The sequence below is a fragment of the Nicotiana sylvestris genome, chromosome 9 (assembly GCF_000393655.2).
Source record: "Nicotiana sylvestris chromosome 9, ASM39365v2, whole genome shotgun sequence".
Taxonomy (NCBI): domain Eukaryota; kingdom Viridiplantae; phylum Streptophyta; class Magnoliopsida; order Solanales; family Solanaceae; genus Nicotiana; species Nicotiana sylvestris.
Window position 1 is genome coordinate 86625919 of NC_091065.1, and position 27639 is coordinate 86653557.

General features: G+C 36.9%; 2 protein-coding genes across 4 annotated transcripts in view; both read left to right on the plus strand.

Annotated features, from left to right (window-relative positions):
• Positions 1 to 4490, plus strand: part of LOC138877880 (uncharacterized) — an 85255-nt gene extending 80765 nt beyond the window's left edge. Inside the window, exon 8 of the mRNA XM_070157526.1 lies at positions 4356 to 4490. Coding sequence (XP_070013627.1) covers positions 4356 to 4490 — 135 coding nt within the window. The remainder of the gene's footprint in view (positions 1 to 4355) is intronic.
• Positions 4491 to 25744: 21254 nt separating this feature from the next.
• Positions 25745 to 27639, plus strand: part of LOC104246600 (protein TIFY 4B-like) — a 6739-nt gene continuing 4844 nt past the window's right edge. The window contains exons 1-4 of one of the 3 annotated variants that reach the window (XM_070156176.1): positions 25745 to 25981; positions 26041 to 26159; positions 26286 to 26428; positions 26517 to 26671. In XM_070156176.1, the coding sequence (XP_070012277.1) occupies positions 26042 to 26159; positions 26286 to 26428; positions 26517 to 26671 (416 nt within the window). In that variant the 5' untranslated portion in view covers positions 25745 to 25981; position 26041. Of the gene's footprint in view, positions 26160 to 26285; positions 26429 to 26516; positions 26672 to 27639 lie in introns of all 3 variants that reach the window. The other 2 variants (XM_009802446.2, XM_009802444.2) reach the window with 2 other exon arrangements.

The window sequence follows — 27639 nt, forward strand, 5'->3', positions numbered from 1 at the left end:
CACGAAGCAGATACTCGTAGTATACCTCATAACACATATAAGCCCAGTCTCAACCCTCATAATACTACAACATTGAAAGAGATGTGCAGGAAGTCATAACCACCCGTCAAATCAATAGCTCATGGAGTCTCTCCGCTTGACAAGAACCATTACCTCACTCTGAGTAGTGACATTTTCTCTCTAATATACATTATAATAATCCGATTACACTTACTTTACGTCTAACAATCTCGTCTCGCGCAGTACAAGTTGCTCGAATGATAAGCCACCTTAAGCACCATCTAAAATCTCATACGACGCCATCAACGCGCTAACAAGCCACAACTTGAATATTACCAATAAGGAAAAATGAACTTAGGTAAAGAACTACCCAGCCCGCATAACATTCAAATCAAGCAAACAACTACTATAAACCTATCTCAAGCTTAAGAAACAAAACACACTCAACATCTCACTATTGCGGCGTGCAACCCAATCTACACATCATACCCGTGGAAGCATGCCACCCGATCTACACATAACAATCAACAAGGAAATACCCATCGAGCCAAAATGCTCATACCTATGAAATTCTCGAATATCGACCACAAACATACCAAGTACATAAACACAACCCTGGGGAGATAGATAGCGACATGCGCTACAAAATGCCAAGCACGACTAAGTGCAATAAATGACCTACATCTCGAGAACCATCTTGCTCATATAACACCACAAGCTACACAGGACCATAATACACGGATGAATAATCAAATCATCTTACAACCCTTTGGCATAAAAGAGTAGCACCTAAAATAGAGTTAGGCATGAGTCTTATCCTCTATGCCCAAAGATTCATCCATAAGCAATTCTATGTTGAATAAGCATATCTGATCAGGTATAAAATATACATTCACAAATTTCTCAAAGTTGAATCATCCTCAAATTCCTTATAGATTGCAAGATATAAGCTCCCGAAGTCAGACTGGACAGCAAAAATTCCTTTTAGTGATCGCGATTTTCCTTCTGCGATCGCGATTCACAAGGCATGAAATGATATTAGCTTTTTATGATCGTAGCCTTGACCTCCGTGATCGCCATTCACACCCCTAGCATAAGATATCAACTGTTTAAAAGTAAAAGTTTTCCAAAACTACCCCAAAACTCACCTGAGGTTCGAAGAACCCCGTCCAATCATTCTAACAAGTTTATATACCCTATGTTAACTCGTTCAAAGGCTCAGAATACGAATTACAACATCAAAACCACTCAATTTCATAAACTCTATTAACTTTCAAGCCTTCATGCTTCGCCGAGCGCGTCCGAATCTCACTTAGACATTCCGGAATGACGCGAAATTTTGCGTATAAGTCACAAATCACAATACAACCTATTCTAAGGCTTAAAAATCCAAACGGACATCAATAACACCAAAGTCCACTTCAAATCGAACTTAGGAAATTCTAAAACCTTCAAAATACCAACTTTCCACAGTAGACGCCAAAATGCTCCCGGACTATCCGATACTCAACCCGAACAAAGCCCCAAGTCCAGAATCATCATACGAACCTATTGGAACCTTCAAATTTTGATTCCGAGGTTATTTACTCAAAAGTCAAACATTGGTCAATTATTCCAACATAAAGGTTTTAAATTGAGAATTATCCTTATAAATCAACTCTGAACTTCACGAAAATTGAAACCAACCATACATACAAGTCATAATACATAAAGTGAAGCTATTAAAGGCCTCAAACCTCTGAACGATATGCTAGAGCTCAAAATGACCAATCGAGTCATTATATTAGCATCATTCTGAATTATCTAGTTTGATTCGACGCATTCGGAGTTAGTTGAGGAAGTTTGAAGTTCATAAGTTGATCAATTTGGTTTTGGGATGTGATTCTTAGTTTTGATGTTGTTTTACGTGTTTCGGAGGTTCGAGCAGGTCCCTATTATATTTATGGACTTGTTTGTGTAGTTGAATGGGGTCTCAGGTGGCTCGGGTATGTTTCGGACTGCTCGAAGCTAAGTTCAAAATTGCTGAAGGTTATGGTTCTGGTTTCCTTCTTCGCGAATGCGAAGATGCCCTCATGTTTGCAATGAGGGAATGGAGCTGGAAAAAACTTTGTTCTACGCATTCACGATAAGAAGCTCACAATCGCAATGCTCTGGGCCACTAATCATTGCGTTCGCGTACCTAGGTCTGCAATTGTACAGTAGAAATTAGGTCGAAGGGTCAGCTGGCCAATTGCTCTTCCCATTCGTGAAGGTTGGACCGCATTCGCGGAGCTTTGGCCAGGCAAGCCTTCGTGTTCGTGTGGCCTTTTTTGCATTCGCGAAGTACATTCTCAAGGGGGCCTTTGCAGATTTCATTCGCGATCATGAGGCCCTTTTCATGATCGCAAAGAAGGGATGCCATGGCAGTGTATTAGTTTAAAAATGGGACTTCGGCAAGTTCATTCATTGCACATATCTCTTGGCCGATTTTGGAGCTTTTTAGAGAGGGATTTTCACCTAGCATCATAAGTTAAGATTTTTCTACACAATGTGAGTTTAATACATGGATTATGGGTAGATTTTAATATATAAATTATAAAAAGTAGGGATTTTGTTAAAAACCCTAGGTTTTAATATAAATGGAATTAGACCAAGAAAATGATTATGGAATTGAGTAATAATTATATATTTGTGTTCGTGAGGTTATGGGTAACATTTGTTTATGAGAATTTTCGGGATTCGTGCACGTGGGCCTGGGGTAAATTTTAGAAACCTTCCAAATTGGGCTGGGTAATTACTCTAATAATTAAATTATGAACTTTTGAGCATGTATTGATTAGTTTGTACAACATTTGGCTAGTTTCAGATTCCTCAGCACTGACGTGAGACTTTTAGTGTGATTTGTGGACTAGGAAGTGGACTTGGAAACGAGATAAGTCTTATGCCTAACCTTAAGAGAGGGAAATTATCCCTGTAGGTATTTAAAATGGTTATTTCCTAATAATTTTGGGTGTTACGTACACACGATGTGATGAGAGTCCGTACATAGCTAAAATCATGCTTATGTCCAGGTAGACTTAGGACTTTACAATCCATTACTTGTATTATTTGCAACCAACTTGCTAACTTAATTACTTGAATCTATAATGAAATTGGATAAAGGATTTCATGAGAGCGAGCTTCATTACCTTGAGTTTGGCAGAATACTTGATTGATAGTGGAAATTATGCTTTCTTGGAGTATTACTCCTATGTCTTAATCGTTGGCCGGAGTTTGTAGAGTTTTCCCTATTCTTGTGGATTAGGCCGAATGCATTGGCAGTATATTAGATGTATCTATGCTTCAATCCAATCAACCCTCGGCAGTGTACACATTATTCTGGATTCGGTCGTACAACTTCGGGATAAATCGTGTGTAATATTGCTCGGACTCTGATTACACTTGATATTTCCTTCTTGATCTGAAACTTGAAAATTATGTGGTGGCTCTTTTGTGTTAAAGACTTGTTATGTGATAGTTGGAAACTCTAAAGTGATATTATGTTTAAGAATCATTAATTGTTATTTCTTATTTCACTGTTATTGGTGTCTTTCATGCCTATTTAAGATTCCTACACTTTATTTATTGACCTCTAGTAAGTGTCAACGTAGACCCCTCGTCACTCCTCTTCAAGGTTAAACTAGATACTTACTGGGTACATGTTTTATATGTTCTCACGCTACACTTCTATACTAATTGTGTGGGATCTGAGGCAGGTGCATCTTGTGGCAAGTCAGGCGCGTACCCCTACTACCCGAAGACTTAGTGGTGAGCTGCTTCCTATGCTCCGTTCTACAACACCTAGAGTCTCATCCTTGTTGTATTTACTTTTCTGTCTATCTTACTTCAAATAGTAGTATAGGAGGTTTTCTATATTCTACTAGTTTGCTCATGCACTTGAGACACCATATTTTGGAAAATTCTTGTAGATATTCATGATTTTTGTTTATTAATTTCACTATTTCACTCTTATGTCTACTTTATGCTTTATGTTAGTACGGTCACCTATTATTTATTTCTTTATTAAATAAAATCAATGACTTTAACAATATTAAAATGAACAATTAAATGGATAGTTCATCGTTGGCTTGCCTAGCGGCGACGTTGGGTGCCATCACGGCCTATAGTGGGAATTGGGTCATGATAGCTCGGTACTAGAGCACTAGGTTCACTTAGGTCTCACAAGTCATGAGCGGGCCTAATAGAGTCTTATGGATCGGTGCGGAGACGTTCGTACTTATTTTGGAGAGCTATAGGGTGTTAGGAAACTTCTCTTTCTTCATCTCCTATTGTGCAGTTGATATTGTGCTAAGTATATTTCTCTTATTCTCTCACAGATGGTGAGAATGCGCGCAGTGTATGTACCCGGTGGTGGAGGAGCTGCTCTCCCTATTGCTAAAGGTCGAGGGAGGTCTCCAGCTCCTGCTAGAGGACAAGTGCATCCTAGAGCTGCTCCCATTTTACCACCATAGGATCTAGTGAAGGATCCTTTCATTGAGGGGCAGGATGAGGCGCCTGCAGCTGAGCCGGCTCCGGTAGATTTCATGTCCACGCTGGGATTGCAGGAGTTCATGGGTCGTATGTTGCAGTTCATAGACTCTATGACGCATACTAGTTTTTTTCGGCGGACCCATTCATATCTCAGGCAGGATGAGGAGCACCGCCTTCTCGGGGTGCTCTAGTGTAGCCCTATTTCAGTGCCAATCCAGAGAGCTCCTACCATCCACCAGCTATTTAGGGTTCTTCCAGTGGGTGTTCAGGTTCTAGGGTCAAACCCATGGCTAGTAATCTTATGTACCGAGAGGTTTTTATGAGTGCGGGGAGCTTGTTCATATGAGGAGATTCTGCCCCAGACTTCAGGGCAAGGCGGTATAGCAGGGCCATCAACCCATGATCACCATAATAGCTGACGCACCAGCAATCCGATTGACTAGAGGAAGATGGTAGCTTTACCCCCTTGATTCCACCACCAATCCGCTCGAATCTAGTCACAAGTTACTTAATTACATCAATAAGTGCTAAATGAATCAACCCTAATGTATGAAAATGCATTTTCCCAAAGTTTTACCCAAAAGGTCAAATCAGCCCCAGGCCCACGTGGTCGAAACTCGAGGTTCGGACCAAAACCCGATTACCCATTCCCCCACGAATCCAAATGTATAATTTATTTTGAAATCGGACCTCAAATTGAGGTCCAAATCCCCAATTTTTGGAAAAACCTAGGTTCTACCCAAAACACCCAATTTCCCCCATGAAAATCTTTGATTTTAAGTAGAAACCATGTTAAAAGATGTTAATGATTGAAGAAAACTAGTTAAAAATGACTTACAATTGATTTGGAGAAGAAAGGTTGTTTGAAAAATCGTCTCTTATGTTTTTTCGGGGTTTTGAAAAGTGAAAAATAGCTGAAAATCCCGTCTATTTATACCCCTCTCAAACCCTCACCGCGGACCGCATAAAAAGAACTGCGGCCGCGGAGCTCCACCGTGGACCGTATTAAACGGACTGCGACCGCACAGGCCTCCCTGAAGACCTGCAGTTCAGCACCCTGTGCGGACCGTACAAAGGCGATTGCGGCCGCACAACCTCCACCGCGCCCCGCACAAAGGCAACTGTGGCAGTGCTGGCCCCTCCGCGGTCGCACGCGATTTCTCGCGGACCGCACTAAAGGGTTTAGAGGCCTGCAACTTCCTGAACCTGCAACATCTGACTTTCTAAGCCTAAGGCATCCCGGAACCTACTCGAACTCACCCGAGCCCTCAAAACCCCAACCCAAGTATACAAACAACCTCAAAAACATCCTACGGACATATTCGTGTAATCAAATTACCAAAATAACATCACGAGCATCGAATTAAACCTCGAGATGAATGAAATTTCTCAAAACTCTTTTAAACATCACATTTCTCAATTAAGGTCCGGATCGCGTCAAACGACGTCTGTTTTTAACCAAATTTCACAAGAATGACTCAAGTCATATAAGACATGTACCGGGCGCCAGAACCAAAATACGGGCTCGATACCAACTCGTTCTAATCAAATTTCATTTCAATTTCCTTAGACATTTTCAGAAAAACAATTTCCTTAAAAAAATTCACTTCTCGGGCTAGGGACCTCGGATTCCGATTTCGGGCATACGCCCGAGTCCCATATTTTCCTACGGACCCTCCGGCACCATCAAATCGCGGGTCTGGGTCCGTTTACCCAAAATATTAACCGAAGTTAAATTTATTCATTTTAACATCAAAACTTAGCATTTTTCACAAAATTTTCATATTTAAGCTTTCCGGCTACGCTCCCAGACTGTGCACGCAAATCGAGGAGACTCTAAATGAGGCTTTCAAGGCCTCGGAAGCACATAATGGGTAAGAAAACAGGTGATGACTCCTTTGGGGCGTCACATTCTCCACCTCTAAAACAATTGTTCTTCCTCGAACGGACAAAAGAAGGAAATACCTGAGTCGGGGAATAAATGAGGATAACGGCTCTGCATATCGGACTCGGACTCCCAGGTCGATGCATCAGGAGGTTGACCTCTCCATTGAACACGAACAGAAGAAAAACTCTTGGATCTCAACTGACGAACTTGCCGGTCTAGAATAGCTATCGGCTCCTCCTCATAGGACAAGTCCTTGTCCAACTGGATAGTGCTGAAATCTAACACGTAGGATGGATCGTCGTGATACCTCCGAAGCATGGACACATGAAAAACTGGACGCACGGCTGATAAGCTCGGTGGCAACACAAGTCTATACGCCACCTCTCCCACTCGATCAAGAATCTCAAACGGACCAATGAACCTAGGGCTAAGCTTGCCCTTCTTCCCAAATCTCATCACGCCCTTCATAGGCGATACTCGGAGCAATACCCGCTCACCAACCATAAAAGTCACATCTCCAACATTGCGATCTGCATAGCTCTATTGCTTGGACTGGGCTGTACGCAGTCTATCCTAAATGATCCTGACCTTGTCCAAGGCCTCCTGAACTAGATCCGTACCCAATAACCGAGCCTCTACCGATTCAAACCATCTAACCAGAGATCGACACCGCCTACCATATAAAGCCTCATAAGGAGCCATCTGGATACTCGACTGGTAACTGTTGTTATAGGCAAACTCCCCTAAAGGCAAAAACTGATCTCACGAACCTCCAAAGTCAATGACACAAGCTCGGAGCATATCCTCTAATATCTGAATAGTCTGCTCGGACTGCCCGTCCGTCTGAGGATGAAATGCTATTCTCAACTTGGGTGCCTAACTCTCGTTGAACTGCTCTCCAGAATCGCGAGGTAAACTGCATACCTCGATCCAAAATGATAGATACTAGCACACTATAAAGGCGAACAATCTCCCGGATATAGATCTCAGCTAACCTCTCGGATGAATAGGAGACTGCCACAGGAATAAAATGCGCTAACTTGGTTAGCCTATCAACAATGACCCAAACTACGTCGAACTTCTTCCAAGTCAGCGGAAGTCTAGTAATGAAATCCATAGTGATCCGCTTCCACTTCCACTCGGGAAGGTCAATCCTCTGAAAGAAACCACCAGGCCTCTGATGCTCATACTTAACTTGCTGACAATTCAAACACCGGGCCACATATGCAACAATATCCTTCTTCATTCTACGCCACCAATAATACTGCCACAAATCCTTATACATCTTCGTGGTGCGTGGATGAATAGTGTACCGGGAACTATGGGCCTCCTCTAAAATCAACTCTTGAAGCCCATCCACATTAGGTACACAAACTCGACCCTGCAATCTCAAAACTCCATCAGCATCTAAGGTAACCTGCTTGGCACCTCCACGCTGCAATGTGTCTCTAAGGACACACAAATGGGGATCATCAAACTGCCGATCACGGATATGCTCCAATAACGAAGAACTAGCGACCGTGCAAGCTAATACCCGACTAGGCTCAGAAATATCCAACTTCATGAATCGATTGGTTAAGGCCTGAACATCCAAATCAAGCGGCCTCTCACTTACTGGGATATAAGCAAGACTGCCCATACTGGCTAACTTTCTACTCAAAGCATCGGCCACCACATTGGCCTTTCCCGGGTGATATAAGATAGTGATGTCATAATCCTTCAACAACTCCAACCACCTCTTCTGCCTCAAATTCAACTCCTTTTGCTTGAACAAATACTGAAGACTCTTATGATCAGTGAACACCTTACATGCCATGCGATACAGATAATGCCTCCAGACCTTCATTGCGTGAACAATGGCTACTAACTCCAAATCATGAATCGGATAGTTCTTCTCATGAATCTCAACTGCCTCGAAGCATAGGCAATGACTTTGCCATCCTGCATCAATACTGCACCAAGCCCAATATAGGAAGCATCACAATAGACTGTGTAAGGCCTTGAACCCGTGGGCAATACTAACACGGGTGCTGAGTTAGAGCTATCTTGAGCCTCTGAAAGCTCGCCTCACACTCGTCCGACCATCTGAACTGGGCACCCTTCTGGGTCAACCTAGTCATCGGGGCTGCAATACATGAGAACCCATCCACGAACCGACGATAGTAGCCTGCCAATCCCAAGAAACTCCGAATATCTATAGCTGATGCTGGTCTAGGCCAGTTCTTGACTGTTTATATCTTCTTCGGGTCAACTTGAATACCTTCTGCTGATACGACATGACCCAGGAATGCAACTGAACTCAACCAAAACTCACACTTCGAGAACTTCACATATAGTTGATTATCCTTCAGAGTCTGAAGAACCACTCTGATATGCAGCTCGTGCTCTTCCTGGCTACGGGAATATACCAGAATATCATCAATGAAGACTATCACGAACGAGTCCAAATAAGGCCTAAACACTCGGTTCATCAAATCCATAAAAGTTGTTGGGGCATTTGTCAACCCAAATTATATGACCAAGAACTCGTAATGCTCATACCGAGTGCGAAAAGTTGTCTTAGGGACATCGGATGCCCTAATCCTCAACTGATGGTAGCCAGATCTCAAGTCTATCTTTGAAAATACCTTGGCACCCTGAAGCTGATCGAACAAATCATCAATCCTCGGCAGTGGATACTTATTCTTGATGGTGACCTTGTTCAACTGCTGGTAATCAATGCACATTCTCATCGAACCATCCTTTTTCTTGACAAACAACACCGGCGCACCCCAAGGTGAAATGTTGGGTCTAATGAAACCCTTCTCAAGCAAGTCTTGCAACTGCTCCTTCAACTCTTTCAACTCTGGCGGGGCCATGCGATATGGCGGAATAGAAATGGGCTGAGTGCCCGGAACCAAATCGATGCAGAAATCAATATCCCTGTCGGGTGGCATACCTGGCAGGTCTGAAGGGAAAATATCAGAAAACTCACGAACCACGGGCACCGAATCAATAAAGGGAAACTCAGCACTAGAATCGCGAACATAAGCAAAATAGGCCAAACACCCCTTCTCGACCATACTCCAAGCCTTCACGTACGAGATAACACTGCGGGTAGAATGACCAGGAGTCCCTCTCTACTCTAAACGGGGCAAATCCGGTAAGGCTAAGGTCACAGTCTTAGCGTGACAGTCCAAGATGGCGTGGTACGGGGATAACCAGTTCATCCCCAATATAACATCGAAGTCGACCATGTCTAACAGCAACAAATCAACACGGGTCTCAAGACCCCCAATCACCACAATACAAGAACGATGAACTCGATCGACCATAATAGAATCACCCACCGGTGTAGACACATAAATAGGAATACTCAATGAATCACTAGGCATGACCAGGTACGGTGCAAAATAAGATGACACATATGAATACATAGACCTTAAATCAAATAGCACTAAAGCATCTCTATCACAAACCAGAATGGTACCTATAATGACTGCATCTGAAGCCTCAGCCTCGGGCCTAGCTGGAAGGGCGTAACATCGGGGTTGTGCCCCACCACCCTGAACTACCTCTCTAGGACGGCCTGCTGCTAGCTGGCCTCCACCTCTGGCGGCCTGAGCTCCACCTATAGGACCTCTACCTCCACCTCTAGCACCTCTAACCCCACCTCTAACTGGCTAGGCGGGTTGTGGAACGCCTGGTGTCTGTACCATAGTACGAGAACCCTGATGCTGAGAGATACCTGGTGCTCGAAGGCAAAACCTGGCAATGTGACCGGGATCACCACAAGTGTAACAAGCCCTCGGCTACTGAAACTGCTGGCCCTGTCGACCTGAATGACCACCTCGAAAAGTCTGAAGCGGCGGTGCACTGATGGGAGCTAGTGGTGCACTCTAAGGCTGCTGATCAGAATAGTGCATCTGAGAACCACGACCACCTGAAGTACCATGAGAGACCTGGAAAGTTGACTTAAAGGGCCTAGGAGGATGGCCTCTACCATATGAATCTCTACCTCCAGACGAGGTACCACTGAATCTGCCTGAATGACGGGGCCTCTTATCTGACCCATGACCACCTCACTGTGACAGAACCATCTCAACTCTACGGGCCACATTGGCCGCCTCCTGGAAAGTGATCTCACTCCCGATCTCCTTGGACATTTGAAGATGAATCGGCTGAATAAGACCATCAATAAACCTCATCACCCTCTCTCCCTCTCTCTCTCTCTCTCTCGGTGGGAAGTATAACAAGAGCATGGCGAGCTAGATCAATGAACCTAGTCTCATATTGGGTGACCATCATGGAACCCTGCTGGAGGCGCTCAAACTGCCTCCGAAAGGCCTCTCTCTGAGTCACGGGGATAAACTTCTCCAAAAACAACGCTGTGAACTGCTCCCAAGTCAAAGATGGCAAACCGGCTAGTTTAGCTAAGCAATAATCCCTCCACCAAGTCTTGGCGGATCCAGACAGACGAAAGGTAGAAAAATCAACTCTATTGGTCTCAACGATCCCCATGTTCTGAAGAACCTTGTGACAACTATCCAGATAATCCTGGGGATCCTCAATAGATGCATCGTTGAATGTAGAAATGAAGAGCTTAGTGAACCTATCCAGCCTCCACAAAGCATCGGCGGACATAGTCGCTCCATCGCCGGTCTGAGCTACTATACCTGGCTGAACTGCCACAGCTGGTTGAACCGCTGGAACCTGAACCTGGGGAGCTACCTGCTCTGGAGTGCGCGTAGCAAGAGTTTGAGCCCCTCCTCCAGCCTGAGAAGTGGTTGGTGCTACGGGAAGCAAACCCGCTCGGGTGACACTCTCCATGAGGCCCACCAATCGGACCAGAGCTTCCTGAAGAACTGGGGTGGCAATGAACCCCTCTGGGACCTGCGTTGGGCCCACCGAAACTCCTGGGGCCGGAACCCCCTCCTCAAAATCAACTTGAGGCTCCGCCACTGGTGCTGCTGCTCGGGGCTGAGCTCTGCCCCTACCCCGGCCTCTAGCACGGCCTCGACCTCACCCTCTGCCCCTAGTGGGAGCTGCTGCTGGGGGCTCGGGTTGCTGAGCAGTAGATGAGGAAGTGCATGTTCTCGCCATCTGCGAAAGAGCAGAGTAGAAATCCAATTAGCATTTGAGGAACAAATTCGCACGACAAGAAAGAACAAATGTGAAATTTTCCTTATTCTATAGCCTCTGGGGGAAAAATACAGACGTCTCCGAACCGATCCCTCAGACTCTACTGAGCTTGTCTGTGAGTTGTGAGACCTATGTAACCTAGAGCTCTGATACCAACTTGTCACGACCCGAATTTCCCACCCTCGAGAGTTGTGATGGCTCCTACTAATGTGAGCTAGGAAAGTCAATTCTTAACTGCTACTTCATTAATAAATTACTTCTTTTGACAATTATCAGTAATATCATGAAAACAACGGAATTAAATAAATATGCGGAAGACGTAAATTAAAGAAACTGAACAATAATACGAAAATCAATATATGCCTCTACCCAAGAACTGGCGTCACATTACTCACGAATTCTAAGAGTACTAAATACAACTGTTTGAAAGAAAAATATAAATTGTTTGTCTCGGAAACATGAGATAACAGACTGAAATAAAATATAGAGGAGACGCCAGGCCTGCGGACGCCTGCAAGGCTACCTCGGTGTCTCACTGGACTGAAGGCTGGCTCCCGTGCTACTGCTGTTTTCCAAGACCTAGATCTGTGCAAAAGAGCACAGAGTGTAGTATCAGCACAACCGACACCATGTGTTGGTAAGTGTCCAGCCTAACCTCGGCGAAGTAATGACGAGGCTAGGACCAGACTCCAAATAAACCTGTGTAGTTCATATATATATATACAGCGGAAAAGAGATACAGGAATAACTAGTCAATGCGGGAAGGAAAAACATGTTGTGGGGGTGAATATAGTTCCGAATAGAAAGGCATCAAGTGAGGAAGGAAACAACATAACTAGAATATCAACAAAGAAGCAGAAATCAACAATTTGCACGGCATCACCCTTCGTGCTTTTACTCTCGTTCTCACCAAAACAATACACGGCATCACCCTTCATGCTTTACGCTCTTCCTCACCCAAACAACAATCACAAGGCAAATAGGGTAAGGAAATCTAATACCTCGAAGTAAATCAAATAACAGCAAGTAATGAAAGAAACAACATAACTCGAATATCAATAAGGAAATCAGAAATCAACAAATGCACGGCATCCCCCTTCGTGCTTTTACTCTCGTCCTCACCAAATCAATCGTATCTTAATAATATACACGACATCACCCTTCGTGCTTTTACACGTATTCCTCATAATAGCAAACAATGCACGGCATCACCCTTCGTGTTTTATCGTTCTTCCTCACCCAAACAACAATCACAAACAAGGGGCAAGGGATTAAACAAATAATAATAATAGAAATCCCGGCAAGGGAATACAATTAAATAGCTAAGTCCCGCAAGGGAACAATATCAATAAATCTCAACATCCCGGCAAGGGAGATAATCAACAAAGCAACAAGCATCCCGGCAAGGGAACAATTCAATAACTCTCTCTTTCTTTCACTTCTTACTTTATAACTCACTTTACCACTCGAGTCAATGCTCCAAAGGGTTCCATTTATCTCATATACTTTCACAATTCGTATTATCACTCGAGCCAATGCTTCTCGAAGTTCAAAGATCACAATTTCTTTCACATGCTTTTTACAACATATAGAAATCATCATTAAGGCATGAAAGATACAACAAGATCAGAATATCCGCAATATAAAGACTCACGGTCATGCTAGACACCAACGTATAGATACTCGTCACCATGCCTATACGTCGTACTAGACAATTAGCACGTAGCAAATAAGACTCAACTCCTAATCCCTCAAGCTAAGGTTAGTCCAAAAACTTACCTCGGAGCTTTGAACACCACTCAAGCCTCAATTTTAGCTTTACTCCTTGATTCCACCACCAATCCGCTCAAATCTAGTCACAAGTTACTTAATTACATCAATAAGTGCTAAATCAATCAACCCCAATGCATGAAAATGGGTTTTCCCAAAGTTTTACCCAAAAAGTCAAAATCACCCTCGGGCCCACGTGGTCGAAACTCGAGGTTCGGACCAAAACCCGATTACCCATTCCCCCATGAATCCAAATGTATAATTTGCTTTGAAATCAGACCTCAAATTGAGGTCCAAATTCCCAATTCTGGGAATAAACCCGAGTCTCATATTTTCCTACGGACCCTCCGGGACCGTCAAATCGCGGGTCCGGGTCCATTTACCCAAAATATTGACCGAAGTCAAATTTATTCATTTTAACATCAAAACTTAGCATTTTCACAAAATTCATATTTAAGCTTTTCGGCTATGCACCCGGACTACCCACGTAAATTGAGGCGACTCTAAATGAGGTTTTCAAGGCCTCGGAAGCACATAATGGGTAAGAAAACAGGTGATAACCCCTTTGGGTCGTCACATTCCTATACTCCGTTCTGCAGCACCCGAAGTCTCCTCCTTGTTATATTTACTTTTATGTCTATCTTACTTCAGACAATAGTATAGGAGGTTTGGTATATTCTATCAGTTTGCTCGTGCACTTGTAACACCGGATTTTGAAAAATTCTAGTAAATATTCATGGTTTTTGTTTATTAATTTCATTACTTTATTCTTATGTCTACTTTATGCTTAATGTTACTACGGTCACCTACTATTTGTTTCTTTATTAAATAAAATTAATGACTTTAACAATATTAAAATAAAAAATTAAATGGATAATTTACCGCTGGCTTGCCTGGTGGCGACGTTAGGCGTCATCACGGCCTATAGTAGGAATTGGATCATGATAGTTATTTTCTCAATTTTACAAGTACTAAAGGATTGAGATTGTGTAGATTGTTTTCTTTTCCGTACTGACGTTTGAATTATCTTCTTTTAACTTCCTTTCTAATAATGTTAACACATCCGCTGAGGGTGGTTCTTGACTACTTAGTATAGTCCCAGAAATAATTATGTGGGGTCGCCGATTTGCTCAAAAGTCAAAATCAGATTATCCTGGAATTATAACCAGGATTATCTGTTCCATTTTTTACATGAGATAGATAATCCCATGATTGTGGCATAGAAATTGTCCTGATTTTAGGTAATACTCAACCAAATATATGATTGATTTAATCTCAAATTTTATACGGGAATATCCCATTTAATCAATCCCTCCAACCAAACAGCCCTTGTAAGTTATAGCTCAAATAAAATGTTACTTCTTTTTCTTTTCTTTTTTTCAAAAGAAAGTCTGTAACAAATTAGATCATTACATGTTTTTTGAAATGAAAAAGAAACGCGTACGAAGAAACTATCCTTAAGCATATATAAAGAAGACTAGTTCTTGAAGCCCGTGCTAAGCCCGAGCCCAAATTCAAGATATAAAAGTAAAACTTTCATTTCACTCCTTTAATATTTTAACTTTCATTTTGATGATTTTGTTTTTTACTTCAAATCACGAGCGGAGCCAGAATTTGAAGTTTATGAATTCTGAATACTAGTTTTTAAAGTTATTTAGTTCAAAATTAATAGTATAGATATTTAGTGAACTTTTAAGACAAATACAGAATTTGAACTAAAATATTACCGAATCCGACCAAACTTATTTTGTGTTTAGAAAATTAATTAAAGTTAACCAAACGAGAGATTTTAAAGATAACCATATCATGACTGATAATACTGACTTAAATTAATAATATAGATATTTAGTGAACTTTTAAGAAAAATAAAGCATTTGAACCAAAACATTACCGAATCCAACCAAACTTATTTTGTGTTTAGAAAATTAATTAAAGTTAACCAAACGAGAGATTTTAAAGATAATCCGATCATGACAGATAACACTGACTTTTTAGACACATATGAGCTCATTAAAGTTTAAATATAAAATAAAAGAAATGCCTAGATGTATAAAACTATAATAAGCAACAAATGAAAAAGGAGAATGAGAGATCAACAAGAAACAAGAATCTAGCGAAAAAATGACTATTTTTCAGGTTAATAGATAAGATCAATAGATGAAAGTAACATGGAAAATAAAGTGCAGTGGATAAGGCTGCTCCTTCCTTACCAAGGTTTTCGACTTCGAGCCTGGATATGAAAAAATTTCTTGGTAGGGAGAGCTTCCTCCAAATGAGCCTTACGCGACGCGAATCCGAATTAATCAGGCTCCAATACGGATATCGGACACCAGATAAAAAAATCAAAAAATAAGAAAGGTAGGACAGCTTTAAGAAGTAAATCATAAAACAAAAAATAAATTTGACATTAAAAAATAAGGTCAAGACCTAGAAGTAATTAATTGAAAAATTTATATTTTATTGGATACTTTTGCGAGGACGACAAAAATTCTTGGTTGTCCCTTATTATATATAGTAAAAATATCAATTTGCATAGGACTATTGCAAGTTTCAAAATCTAACTTCACTAAACTACATATTTTAAATTCACTTAAATATCTTAATCATCACTTAGTATGGAATATATAAATCAAATTAAACTCTTAAGAATACTGTCTAGTCAAATTTTATCACATTAAAAAAAATATACAGATGAATTATTTGTATAACAATAAGACAAATTTCATATAACTAAATACCATATAAATTTATTTGCATATATACATTAAAAATAGAAAAAAAGTTTGTGTTTCTTAAAATCATCATCAAACCACATTATTCTATCATAATTTATAGCTTGTTTGGCCAAGCTTCTACAAGGTCAAAAATATTTTTTTAATTTTTTTTTTTTCAAAGTTAAAGTATTTGGCCAAGCTTTTAGAAGAAAAAAGTACTTTTAGTAGAAGCATAATCAATTTTGGAGAAGCAGGAAAAAAAACTTATATCCAGAAGCACTTTTTTGAAAAAAAACACACTTAGAAGCACTTTTTTATCGCTTGGCCAAATACTAATTGTTGTCCGGAAGTGCTTTTCAAATTAATTAGCCAAATATAAATTGTTTTCACCAGAAAAGTATTTTTGAGAAAAAAAACACTTATTAAAATAAACTGGTTTTAGAAACTTGACCAAACAAACTATAAATAATGTATTCAGATAATACTATCTGAACTAATTATTCTATTTTTATTGAATTAATTTTCACTTGTGATAGACAGTCATGTGTAATACTGTTTAGATAAACTTATTTATGTTATCATGGGTGAGCTAAATTAATTATTTCGCACATATTATATCCTCAGCAATATTGGAAGAGACGTAGATAAGTAGGAGTCTCGAATTTGATTCTAACATTTGTCCAAAGCAAAGCTGCGAAGAAACAATCATGTTCTTACACGAGTACAACATTACCATGGTTGTATGGGTCCCACGTAATATAGGCTTCTGACTCGCTTACTCTTGGAAACCAGAATACTCAGTAAACCGCCATCTTTTTCTCTGTTGTTGTGTGTGGAAATAAGGTCAGTACCTAGAAGTAATTAATGGAATAGTTAACATTTTATTGGAAACTTTTGTGAGAACTACAAAAGTCCATGGTTGTCCCTTGTTATATATAGTAATAATGACCAACCATATAAGGACTTAATGAGACCAACCACTTAGAAAGAAAGGCATCAAATATCAATAAAACTGGTATTCTTTTATGATTATGAATTCTATTATAGATTCCAAGTCGTGGATAAAATTGAAACAACAGTAGTAGCAGTATTGCTACATTATTTACTTAGTAAAAATAGGTAAAACTGGATCTATGTCATAATGATAAAAAGTGATTCAATACAAAGTGTTTGCTTAGTAAAGTGTTCATTTTGTTTTCCCCGGATTTCATTTGATACCTTATTAACAAGTGACGAAACAATAAGAATAATATTTGGTCGTATCATGAATTAAATTTTGCATGTTAAAACACTTATATGCATGCAACTTATGCATTATGGTAAATTAAATTAGTGACAAACAAATAATTTTTAAAGTCTATGCCTTTAAGGTTAGTGTGGAATCGAGATAAATATTTAGTGTGATCAAAACTTTTCGACACCATATATAATTCATAAATAAACATAAAAAGCATTAGCCAACCTACAAGGTTGGAACTACAGTAATTATAGAGTATACAATTAGGGTGTACATAGTTCGGATCAGTTCGGATTTTGCAATTACCAAACCAAATAAATTGTGTCGAGTTATTAAATCTAAAGACCCAATCAAACTAATAAAACTCGAATTTTTCAATCTCAGTTTTTCTCGGGTTTTCGGGTTTTTTCAAAAAAAAATCCAGTAAAATTTTCGTACAACAAAACATATAACTTGTGCTCAAAATATTTCTTTAATCCTAGTAAGATACAACTATATAAGGTATTATCCAAGAAAATAATACAAAATATGAGATGTGTTATGGATTATCCTAAAATATTCAATAATAAAGATAATAAAATTATGTAATATAATATTGATAATTAAAAAGCCATAATAAAAATAAACATATTCTAAAAGTACTAAGACGTGCTAATATTTAATCTTACATACCTTCATTTTCAACTTTTAGCTCAATTATAAAGAATCGATCCGTCCGGCATAAGCTTCAATCTATAAGGAACGTTAAAGACAAGGACTATAATCAACAATAACAGCCCAACATCATGCTTTAGTTATACAAACAATTCGTCAAACACTCGGGGAGCGTCGACCTCTAGAGAATTACAATTCATCGGTGTTCTCCACACCCAACCTTCTTCTAGCTCACACAACACACAAACTATATACGAAGCTAGACACTATCTCATGTTCTTTATAATGCATAAAACAACCCCTTACTCATCTCAAACCAACAACAAATTTTGGACTCACAGCGATCGTCATCTCGTAAATCCTTATCGTAAAACATACTAAAACACTCACATGAGCTCCTAGATAAAGGTGGAAGAGAAGCCTTATCTTTGCTGCCCAATTCTAGAGCTTTCTTCACTTACTTCTAAAAAAATTATTTGTTTACTCAAACAAGGAATTAATAATACCAAAACTAATATATACTTATTTTTTCTAATACATTCTACCAAATGACCCTAAGAGGTTGTTTAGTAGGATGTATTAAAAAAATAATACATGTATTAGCTTTGATATAATTAATTCTTTATTTGATAAACTTTTTCACCAACTACATATATTAGTTAAAAACCCTATTTGGTATTATCCTATGTATAACTATCACATAGAAAATTATGGTATTAGCAATACCAAGACTATTAGGGGTCGTTTGGTAGAGTGTATAAGAATAATGCAGAATAAGATGTATTAGTAATGCATGGATTAGTAATGCATGGATTAGTAATGCATGGGTTAGTAATGCAAGCATTAGTTATGCATACATTATTTCTTATCTATTGTTTGGTGTGGTAAATTAAAATTATAATGCATTGCATAGTTTTTAAGAAAAATAATTATTTACAAAAAATGCCCTCCATATTCTCTAGCTTTAAGAGATTTTAAGGATAATTTTGTCTTTAACCATACTAACTCATGCCTTAATGGCCTTTGTATTACTAATGCCATGGTTTTCTATGCATTACTTATACAAAGGATAATACCAAGTATGATGTATAACTAATACAAGTATTAGTTATACACAGATTAAAAAAATTTACCAAACAAGGTATTAGTAATGCATAGAGCTAATGCTTGCATTATTTTTTCTAATACCTCCTACCAAACGACTCCTTAATATATGTATAAGCATGATGAAAGATAAAATTGCCCTTAAAGTCCCACAAAGCTAAAGAATATTGAGGGTATTTTTGTAAACAAATATATATTTTGGAAATTATATAACGCATATCATTTTTAATACACCACATCAAAAAGTCATAAAATATAATCTCAACATAACTAATGCCGACATAACTAATCCTGACATTACTGATCCTCATATTACTAATACATCATATTCAATACTATTCTTATATACCCTAACCCCTAAGGAATCGTTTGGTTGGGAAACAAGTTATCCCATGATTAATTATTCCGGGATTAGTTATCGCACCCTCCCATGAGGATAAAAAAAAATACTACAATTCCAGAATAACTAATTCCGAAATTAGTTATATTACGATTTTATCTCAACCAAACATGGGATAAATTTATCTCAAATTTAATCCCGAAATTAATTATCCCTTATTTCTAGTACTAAACGAGCCCTAAAAGTTAGTATAATCGTTTTAAGTAGCGAACATTAAGGACCCGTTTGGTCATAGATTTTGTCAAAAAATTTAAGTTTTTTTTTTTGCCAAATATATGTTTGTACATAAATTTTATCCATATTTTGGCAAATTTTCAAATCCCAAAACCAGCTCAAGAACTAGTTTTGGCCAAAAATATTACTACTATATTTTAAAAAATTTTAAAAATTGCTCCAAACTTTTGTATTTTATAAATGAGCCCACCATTTATTATTTTGTAACAATGCTGCTTCGTCTTCTCGGTCATCTGATAGTGTATTATGTAGTTCATTATAAAAAGGGAAAATTTCACATTAGAACAACTGGGCTCCCTACTTTTCAATTTTATAGCCCATATTTCAATTTACAATCAACTGGCCCAAAATATGCTAAGATTCAACATCTAACTCCAATAGGTTCTCAAAAATACTATTTAATTTTTAAAAAAGATTCCTTAAGCTTTTAAATTAATTTTCGAAGCAGTAATTGTGACTCAAATATTAATTCAACAAATCAAATTCATTTGGGTGGTGAAAATTAGCTTTTTAACAAGCTTAAATATGTGGGTTTAAATTGCGAATTTGATTTTGTGAGAATTTTGGAGTGGGTATTATTTAGACTTGTTAGAAATAGTATAAGGAGGTTGTATATAAAATCTGAAGTCATTTAATGAAGATTTAGATTGGTTTTGAACAAGAATTACAACTGAAAATCGTGAAAGAAGTTCATCTACAGACGCTTGTATAAAGGTGTATAAAAGTGTATAATAGTGTATAAGGTGTGTTTCTACACTCATATACACTATTATACAAGATTATACATAATTATACAAAAAACTGACTTCGTCTTCTTCCTTGTGTCTTTTCTGAAATTTAACTCAAATCTTGCTCAAAATCTACTCCAAATTTAAATTTTGAACTCTTTTTGATATTTTCAATCAATTGGAACAACACCTAATCCAAACAACTAACAAATTAAAAAAAAAACTCATTTTCAAAAGCAAAGCTTTGAATGGTCTTCAATGGTGGACGTCTACTCTTCAATTTTCTTACATTGCAAGCAGGTGACGCAAGAGGAAAAGCAGAAAATACATGGTCCCTTGAAGTATATGTAGAAGATGTGAGGAGAAGAGAGAGTGAAAATAATGATTGTGATAATACAGATTTAACTTCATAGTTTTTAGAAGCAATAGTTGTAAGAACACAGATTTTGAATTTGCTAGTGCTTTCAAAATATGTACAATGTGGGCTAGGTGGGGTAAAACTTAAAAACATGGGCCATTTTTTTGTTATCGTGTGAAGTCATGTATATTTTCTTGTAATTCTTTCTTATAAAAATGAAAATTTTGTATCAAATTTATTTATGTTCAGAAATATGGTTTGTGATAATGATAATGAATGTTATTGATGAAAGTACTGTTGGGTATTTGTGATAGTTTTTAGAACTTGTGGGCATAAATCATGTTTTATTTTTTTTTAACAAAAGGTAAAATATGTTTTGAAAACTGATGTCCAAACATATTTTCATCTTCAAACCAAACTTTACTCAAATTAAATTTTTCAAAACAAATTTAACAATCTATGGCTCATAGCTAACTAAAAAGAAAAAGTAGTAACATAAATAATAATAAGATCAGTGACACTGTTTCCACGTAAAATTATGAAAGACAAGTTCTTAGAAAGTGACGCATACTGCTACAAGCCTACAAAACGAGTAGGTCACAAAAATCACCAAAGAATTTAGTGAAACAGCTGGCATCATTCTACCCTTATTTAGTGATTTTGAATTCGAGCTTTAAAAAAGAACTTCGTACTATTGAAAGAGCTAACTTAATGCAAATTTAGATAAAGTGATAAACAATGAAATGAGTGCAAACATTAAACACCAAATTCAAATTTCAGTAAAGAATAAAAAAGCTATTCTCATCACCTTAAGACCTCGTGAACAAAATTACAAACACTTAACATTTAATTATATGTGTTGATAGAAAATGGTGAATAATTTATACAAATTAACCTATACACTATATAGAATAATAGCTTGTTTGGTCAAACTTCTTCCAAAGCCAAAAGTACCCCCTCCTCCTTCAAATTACTTTTTTTTTAACTCAAGTGTTTGGGGGAGGAAGGGGAAAGTGTTTTTGGGAAGAAACAGTTTTAACTTTTTTTCTTACAAAAAATACCCTTAGCAAAATATAATTTATACGAAAATAACCTTACTTATTTTAAATCTAATACTTAAAATTAGAGATTATATTACTGAGAATTCTCCTAATGTATAATATGATGAATAATTTTTTGATATATTTAAATCATCTTGAAAGAATTAAAGTACTTATTAATTTTATTTTCATGTTTTACTTAAATAAAATAAAAAAACTTAATTATTATCTTTAATAACAAATATTTGAGATTATTTATTTATTTATTATTAACTGTTAAGTAAATCTCTTTATGTGCTTATTTATAATTTAACTAGTATCTATGAACGTGCATTGCACGTTAATAATGATACGTAATGATTTAAACATTTATTTATATGAACGAATAATAAAATTTAATTATGAGAGAAATTTTATGTTTAATAACACAACAATCATCAATGCCGAAAAATATTATTACATTAGCATAATACATGAATTTAAAATAAAAGAACATCATTAAAACTTACATAAATAATCAATTTTGCCATGTTAGTTAGATAATTATGTACTATAGTTTAAAAGTATTTAATGTGATGACATATTAACGAATACTTCTTTGTGGATAATTTTTTTTTTCCGTATATGTTTTCTCCTAATGCTTTGGTTACTATGCCTTAACCATAACTCTTGTTGCCGATCTTGATATCCCTTTTGAAAGTGCAACATACAGTTGTTCGTGCAAGAAAATATACTGTGATAATATAGTCCAATATTTAAGATGTTTGTCCTTGTACTTTATTTATTATATTTGCAAAACATAAACATACTAAAAATTATTTCCACACAAATTTAAAAAGATATTCCTTAGTTTCAGAAGACAAAAGTTGAATTCAGTGATAAGAATATACTTAGAAGCACATTGACCCGTATCATAATTTTTGCATGTATGTCATTATTGTCAAAACTTCTATATACCATCTGTGTGTTATTACATAAGTTATTCGGCGTATCTAAGTTTTTCAGTAGCATGATGGACATATTATGTTCTTGCTTTTATATTTCTTGTCAGTTGAATCTTTTTCATTTGAGGCCAGAAGTATAACTTTGGCAAGATAGCTTTTATAGTCTCAGCTTTTGTCGATTTTGAAACTACTAGTATATAAATCACCTCCCAACCCGTTAATTTTTCACCAAACGGTTCATTAATATCTAATATATCTCTAGAACTCTAAGCAATTATTTCGATCGTTTGATACTTAGTCATAAGTGCTTCATCCCATATTATCAATTTTACTTTCCTTATAAATTTAGCACCATTGCTCTGCTTTGATATATTTGTGATGATTATTTAAATTGTTTGAAAAGGTATATCAAATCTAAAATCCTCACAATAAAATTGTTGTTGGTACACAACTTGCTATTATTGTTAATAGTGTCATGTCTCTTAATATAATATTTGCAAGTAATACATGACATAAAAATATTATTTCGATTCCGCCGGAGGCATATACAAAGAATAATCTCGTTATACCATAGTCGACTCTTTATAATATAGTTTGGAAATCCTGTTCTTGATTAGGATTTAGCTTTGATTGTGCTTCCTCAGACACTTGTATAGCATTTTGATTCTTAATAATATACTATTCTTTTTATTTTGTGTTCTAATGGTCTTTTTGTGGAATAAATTTATGTACCCTAAGATTTTTTTAAAATTTGAATAAGAATTTTACTCATATGATGAATTTAAAAAATAATTGAATTAGATTCTCTTGCTAAATAATTAATTTAAAATTTTAATTATTTGGCTTTAACATAAAAAATAATTTATTTTATGTTGATTCAAATCTTAATATTAGTTCATCTCTTGGTTTGACTATTTAACCTTAATTATAATTTTATCCACCATAAATTTTATTTTCAAAGAGTAAAATATTGATTTGACATTTCACTTTTAGATCGTTATGCATGTAGAATCATTAGTGGTATTGACTTTTATCAATCATTATTTTTTCTCTTTATCACACATTTATATTCTTAAATATTTTCTTAATTGTTGTTTAATAATTTGGTATTTTTCAATATTATACGAAAAATTTATTAAAATATATTATTTGAGTAGAAAAATAGTTTAAATATAAAATAAATATATATTAACGCGGGGGTATCTTTTTCTGAATTTCAACTCTTATGCAGTCCATTTTAATATTACTTTTATTTTTTCTTGGTATTGGACATTATAGAGTGGTAATGTATTGCCAATATGGAGGATTCTTATGAAATTAATTTTTATTTTTAATAAGAATTTAATAGACAAAATTTTATTCATTTTAAAATTTTAAATATTAAAAATTAGCATAGAAGGTATTATAGTCCAAAAAATAAGTTATTACAGTTATGTCATTTCGTTATGAGTTCTTTCGCTTAATAATTTAGGGCTATTTTGGTATATTAATATTGTAGTTATGCTTTTAGAATAATATAGTCTCCTTTCTAAATAGATTTGGACAATATAATACATTATCAAACTAAATTAGTAATAGGACATTATAATGCGTTTTTAAATTAAATTACTAATAGGAATTCTTAAGAAGTATATCCTAATAGTAGACCTGTTAAATGGGTCGACCCGATCCGGACCCAAATCTATTGACTCTTGACCTTTGGGTCCTTAACCGGGCTGGTCCGGTTCACTTTTTTATAGGGGCCGATCCGGATTCGACCCATTAATCAAAATATATTGATCCAACCCGGGCCCGTAACCCGTAATCCCTTAACCCGGGCCCTAATGGACTGAATCCAATTTAATTAAAAAAGGATAAAAACTAATAATTGATAAAATTTCAAACTTTATACATATATACGAACTTGAAATTACTAAATGTCCTTGAACCAATTAGAATAAAAGTGAAAAATACTTTATTAACATTAAAATTTGAGAAACATATGGAATTCAACTATTTCTATAACTAATAGTCTAAAACATATTGAATTCGACTATTTCGACAAGACGCCTCATAGTGTCTTGAACTATATTCTTTTTTTTAATGTTTGGATTTAATTTTTCACCACTTGTCTGAATATATATATATATATATATATATATATATATATATATATATATATATATATATATGATCTGGTCTGGGTCGGTTGACCTGTGGGTCAACTACCGGTTCGGATACGGTCCGGTTTAGTGGGTCAAAATATTATAGCCCGGCCCAGGCCCCTTAAATTAATGGGTTGGTTCGGTTAGAATTTCGTGGGTCATCGGCCGGTTAAAGGGTCAATTTTAATGGGTTATGTAGGCCGATTCGTGGGTCGACCCGACCCATTTGACAAATCTACCTAATAGTAATAGGATTACAGACTAAAAATATTTAATTGTATAACTGACATATATTACGTCATACATGCAAAACCATCATGTGTCATCTATATGACCTAACGCATGAAAAGAGATTCCGAAATTTAGGTCAATGAAAGGATTTTGATTGTTCAATTTTATATGAATTAGACATACCGAAAGTAATTATATTAATAGGATTCCTAAAGTTAATCATGTAGAATTTCTAACGTGTAGTATTGTCCTAAAACTAATAGGATTAGAAGACTAATATCTAGAATTTCGGTTGTGCCTTTTTATTATGAGTTATTATGCTTAATATTATAAGGTTATTTTTGTAAACCGACATTGTATTCATGCTTTTATAATAATATAGATACTTAAAAATATTTTTTAAAAAGTTTAGTCAAACACAAATTATTTCTCGAAAGTATTTTTATATTGTTTAATTAAGCACAAATTATTTCTTTCCAAAAGTATTTTGGAGCAAGGACTCCTCCAAATGAACGGAGTTTTAGCTTGGCCAAACAGTCAATAAGTGAAATTTGAATTTGGCGTAGGTAGATAGGTTTTGAATATAGAATACTATGTGATGGGACAAGTAGCCTGCGAAGTAGAGGTGGTAATAAGGGGACCCCCACCCCCGGGCCAAAGGGCATCACCAATTTCGAAAGATGAGATGGGGCTATCTCCCTTTTCAATAATGACATCCCTGATTACGTGGCAACCTGGGGTTGCAGGCTTGCCTCCCCCAAATGGGTTACGCCAAAAACAAAAAGCAACAATCTAAGCGGCAACGCCGCGGCTTATTTTTCCGTAACTACTCGAATTCCACTGCCGGTACCACTCAGTCAGCTCAGTCCCACTCACTCACTTCACACTCAACGCGTCAACCTCAGGTATCTTCTATTGCCGATTTTCCGGCGAAATTATAGCGATTTTAACCTGAATTTAGCAGCATGCCGCCGGAAGAAACAGTTTCCAAATCACCTCTGGACAAACCTCTCCACCTGCTTACTGATGACGACATTTCTCAGCTCACTCGCGAAGATTGCCGCCGTTACCTTAAAGAAAAAGGTCTCTTTCTCTCTCTATTTCTTTTCCCCCTCCCTCTGCTAGCACATTAAAAAATTAGGAGCTTCGAAAATCGAGAATCGAATAAAAAAACATCTGAAGAATATATCTTAATATATTTTTGCACAGGAATGAGAAGGCCATCATGGAATAAATCACAGGCGATTCAGCAGGTGATTTCACTGAAGGCGCTTCTCGAGACGACGCCGGATTCTGACACCAGCCCTCGGAGAAAACTTCACATTCCTCGCCCAGACACTAGAGTACAACAAGTGCGTTTCCATTTCACTTAATTTCATATTGTGAACGTAACAGTGCATGTTTAAGCACGTAATTGTTGATTATATGAAACTAATGTAGGTCCAGAAAGGAACGGATACCGATGCAGGATTTTCGGAATCGGCTGAAGGGACGGTGCCATACGGAAGAAAACATCCGAAAAAACCTGATATTCCAGGTGATATAGCTGCCGGTTCAGTTGCCGTTGCCGCCGGCAATAACTTAGCTCCTTCTAGGTGAATCATCGTATCGTCCACTGGTTTTATGTAATTAATTAAGCCTTTTTATATCCTGAAAGGCTGGCGTTTTACTTTTTTGTTACAAATAAATAAGGTGTTTGAATTTGAGACGCTTTGTTCCAAATGAATACTAAGCTATACTTTGGTCAGATTTGGTTGAAACTTAGAAAAAAGATTTTTTGAAGTGGTGTTGGAAAATAATTTTGAAAGTTGAAGTTGTGTTTGGACATGCATTTTATTTGAAGAAAAGCTGAAGTTTTGTGAGTGGGCGAAAAAAATTCACAAAAAAAAAGGGTAGTTTTTGGTAACTTGAATTTTTTTTAAATTTTTCCCCCAATACATTATCATATTTCATAAATACACAATGTTTTTATTTTTATTTTAAAAAAGTGAAGCCAAAATCTATGGCCAAACCCTAGCTAATAGTTGAACTTTTGTACCCCTGAAATATTAATTGAGTGGCTGATATGGAATGCTTCGCTTATTTGCCTGTCCGTCCTTGAACTGGTTTGGTAAAAGATGTGCAAGAATTGTGCTGGATGATTTGACAAGCAAGTAAATACTCATGCCCGTTAAATTTAGTCTAGCTTGAGAGCTTAAGTCTTTCAGGGCTTTGACTGCATTTTGCATTGCATTAAGAGATTTTTACTTGCCCATGTACATTTTATTTCGGGTACTACATCTCATTTACAGAGTTGTTCGTACTTCTTTGGTTGTGTCCCAAATTCTACTACCACCGGCTAAGTTGCTCGGACACAGGTGCGGGTATCCAACCAGGTGCGGATCTAGAGGTCGGATCCTTCGAAATGTAAATTCTAAGATTCGTGGATACGGATCCTAATACGGATACGAGTGCGGGGATCCAGCTAAAATAAATCAAAAAAATAAAAATATCTCTAAATTATGAGAAATTTTGTGGTATACTTACGTATAACTTGTAATATGGATTTTTTTTTTAATTCTCA